The sequence below is a fragment of the Cucurbita maxima genome, unplaced genomic scaffold (genome assembly GCF_002738345.1).
Source record: "Cucurbita maxima cultivar Rimu unplaced genomic scaffold, Cmax_1.0 Cma_Scf00022, whole genome shotgun sequence".
Lineage (NCBI taxonomy): Eukaryota > Viridiplantae > Streptophyta > Magnoliopsida > Cucurbitales > Cucurbitaceae > Cucurbita > Cucurbita maxima.
In genome coordinates this window covers 3115041-3118271 of record NW_019272038.1, presented here as the reverse complement: position 1 = coordinate 3118271, position 3231 = coordinate 3115041, and the positions used below count along the sequence as shown (strand labels likewise).

Here is a 3231-nt window from a genome sequence, read left to right as displayed (position 1 = left end):
TTTTTTAAAATAATATTTTTTAGAAAGTTAAGAATATTTTTTTATTAATTTAGTCTAAATAATAGATAATATAATGTTATAAAAATAATATTATATTATAAACTTTATAATAAAAATGGATTAATAAGAAATTACATAAATAAATATAATATATAATAATTGTTTAAAAATGAACTGTGGTACCAAACAAAAAATGATTTATTAGGAAAATGAAGTATTGTAAACGTGGCAAAAGAAAGTAGGCGGTGGAGCACCGTAATTATAGGGAAGCGTAGCAGTGGATTACGATTGGTGGTTCGGTTTGAAAGTAACGAAAAGAAGTTTCATTGAAAACAAAACTGGCTCGCCTTCCAATTCCCCTAACCATAATACCCAAACCACACCCCTTCCCTCCCCAACCAATGCCGAACCTTCTAAGTTCTCTGCACGCGTTTCTCGCACGTGTCTCCCCGCCCCTCCGCTCCGCTTCCCGAGCCTCACTCCAGGTGTGTTCCCTCTCCCTTATCCCTTCCCTTTATAATCCCCCTTTCCCCAGATTCCCCTCTCGAACCTCCGACCTCCACACCCCGCCTCCTCTTCTTCTGCAACCAAACAACCCCGATTCTTTTCCGGCCATGGGGACGGAGAGTCCCGTTAATTTTACTTATATGGGCCGGACCTTTGATGATCTCACCAACGGTCATAGTTCTGGGGCGTTTAGCGACTGTAATAGTGATAGATCCGGGGAATTTCCCACGGCGGCGTCGCAGGGCCGTCGGCTTTTGATTGCTTGTGCTTCTGATAACTCCGACGACCTAATTCGTCAACTGGTTATGGACCTCCAGTCCTGTTCGATTGAGGAGCAGAAGCAAGCGGCTATGGAGATTAGACTTCTCGCTAAGAACAAACCGGAGAATCGATTGAAGATTGCGAAAGCTGGAGCGGTGAGGCCGTTGATTTCGTTGATATCGTGTTCGGATCCGCAGCTTCAAGAGTACGGCGTGACGGCGATTTTGAATCTCTCGTTGTGCGATGAGAACAAGGAGCAAATAGCGGCGTCTGGTGCGATTAAGCCTCTGGTTCGAGCGCTGATGTCGGGAACTCCTACGGCGAAGGAGAACGCCGCTTGTGCTTTACTACGGCTATCGCAAATGGAGGAGAACAAGATTGCAATCGGACGGTGCGGAGCGATTCCGCTTTTGGTGAATCTGTTAGAGAACGGCGGATTTCGCGGAAAGAAGGACGCATCGACGGCTCTGTATTCACTGTGCTCGGTTAAGGAGAACAAAATCAGAGCAGTAAAAGCGGGAATCATGAGGCCGTTAGTGGAATTAATGGCGGATTTCGGGTCAAACATGGTGGATAAGTCCGCGTTCGTGTTGAGCGTATTGGTATCGTTGTCAGAGGCGAGGACGGCGCTGGTAGAAGAAGGCGGAATTCCGGTACTAGTGGAATTAGTTGAAGACGGAACACAACGACAAAAGGAGATCGCGGCGGTGATTTTGCTGCAGGTTTGCGAGGACAGTGTCCTTTACCGTACAATGGTAGCCCGTGAAGGAGCAATCCCGCCGCTAATCGCCTTGACACAGTCCGGCACCAATCGCGCCAAACAAAAGGTACGATAATATTTCCGGCCGAAACCTTCCTCTGACATTCTCAGGCCGACCAATTGGCATAACTGACGTGGCATTTCATTTTTTTCCTAATTTAATAAAAAAAACGAAGAGAAGGCTGTCCTGCCACGTCATTCTGCTTCTCGGGTTTTTATCATTTTAATTTTTTTAAAAAAATTGAATTAAATTGAGAATTAACCGTAATTAAAAAAAATTTGTATTTGTGTGTGGGTGAAATTGAGGACAGGCGGAGAAACTGATAGAGCTTCTACGGCTACCAAGATCCGGCAACTGCGCTGCCACCACCTCAGATGTGTCAGTCTAGTTTTTATTGTGGCCACGTGGACGATGACGATGCAGACCCCCATACCCAAAAAAACAAATAGAGGAGAGGTTTTCTTGTAAATATAAATTTTTTTTTTTTTTTTTTTTTTTTAATGTTTGTTGTGATAAATCGATCGAGTTTTGAGGTTTCTTTTTGTGAAATTATTTGATATATTTAAAATACCTGTAAATGGAAAAAAATTAATAATAGAGCTGGCCTGCCCGACCCAGAAATCAAATATTGGATTTTATTTTTATTTTTTATTTTTATTTTAAAAAAAAAAGAGTCCACAATAATTGAAGAAAATGGGATTTTATTTAGTAAATAAGGAATAAAATAATAATTAAATTATTCTAAAAAAATGAATAAAAATATGTGTTTTAACGTTTTATTTGTATTATAGTTATAGCCGACAAAGAGGTGTAGCATGGGGTGAGGTATTGATGAATGATGATTAAATTGGGGGGTGAAAAGGTAAATGGCAATCGCGACGTGTCGTATATTGAGCAAGTGAGTGGAGGTCGTTGAGTCAATACGGAGGCCGACATGTCGCAATCCAGGACCCCTACCTTGACGGCTGATGTGCTACTTTTACCCTACCCTTTCTAAATCATTCAATTCAACGTCCAAACTCCTGCCTTTTTTCTTTTGCTTTTTTTGCTTTTTTTTTTTTTATTTTAATAATAATAATTATTATTATTTATGAAATTTTTTTAGAGGAGACTATTAAGTTCGGATTTTTGTTGAGTATATTTAGTATTAAATTATGTTTATATATTATATTTAATATTTTATTATAAAACAACTAAAAAGACTCTAATTTATTGTTAATTTCATTTATTACTTAGTCGTTTTATCATCTTTAACTTATTAAATTTTAAGGAAAGTATATATATATATATATATATAATAAAATTAGTTTATTATATAATTAGGATGACTGGTTTCACGAAAGGAATAATTTTTTATTTATATAATTCTAAAGTCTGCAAATTGGAAAGTGATAGTATTGATGCTTTTCATATTTTAAGAATTTTATAATTTTAAATATTGAATTTGTTTCTTTTATTGACTTTAATTTGAAATGCAAAAATTAAACTCCACAAATATCTTATTAAATGAGATTACAATTCATAAATTAAGAAAACAAATATATAAACATAATCAAAATTATAAAATTAGAGAAAAATAAATGAATTATTGATTAATCAAAATTATATTTTTATAATGAGAAAATTATTGGCCACAAACTTAGGAATAAATGTTAATTGTTAGCTATATATTCTCCACATGGGGCACATGTGTGGTGTGCCT

General features: G+C 37.0%; 1 protein-coding gene across 1 annotated transcript; it reads left to right on the top strand.

Annotated features, from left to right (window-relative positions):
- Window positions 1-531: 531 nt before the first annotated feature.
- On the top strand, window positions 532-2150 carry LOC111496516 (U-box domain-containing protein 4-like). The gene is made up of 2 exons (XM_023146984.1): window positions 532-1595; window positions 1840-2150. The coding sequence occupies exons 1-2, from the start codon at window positions 615-617 to the stop codon at window positions 1915-1917; spliced, it is 1059 nt and encodes a 352-aa protein (XP_023002752.1). The 5' UTR covers window positions 532-614; the 3' UTR covers window positions 1918-2150.
- Window positions 2151-3231: the final 1081 nt, after the last annotated feature.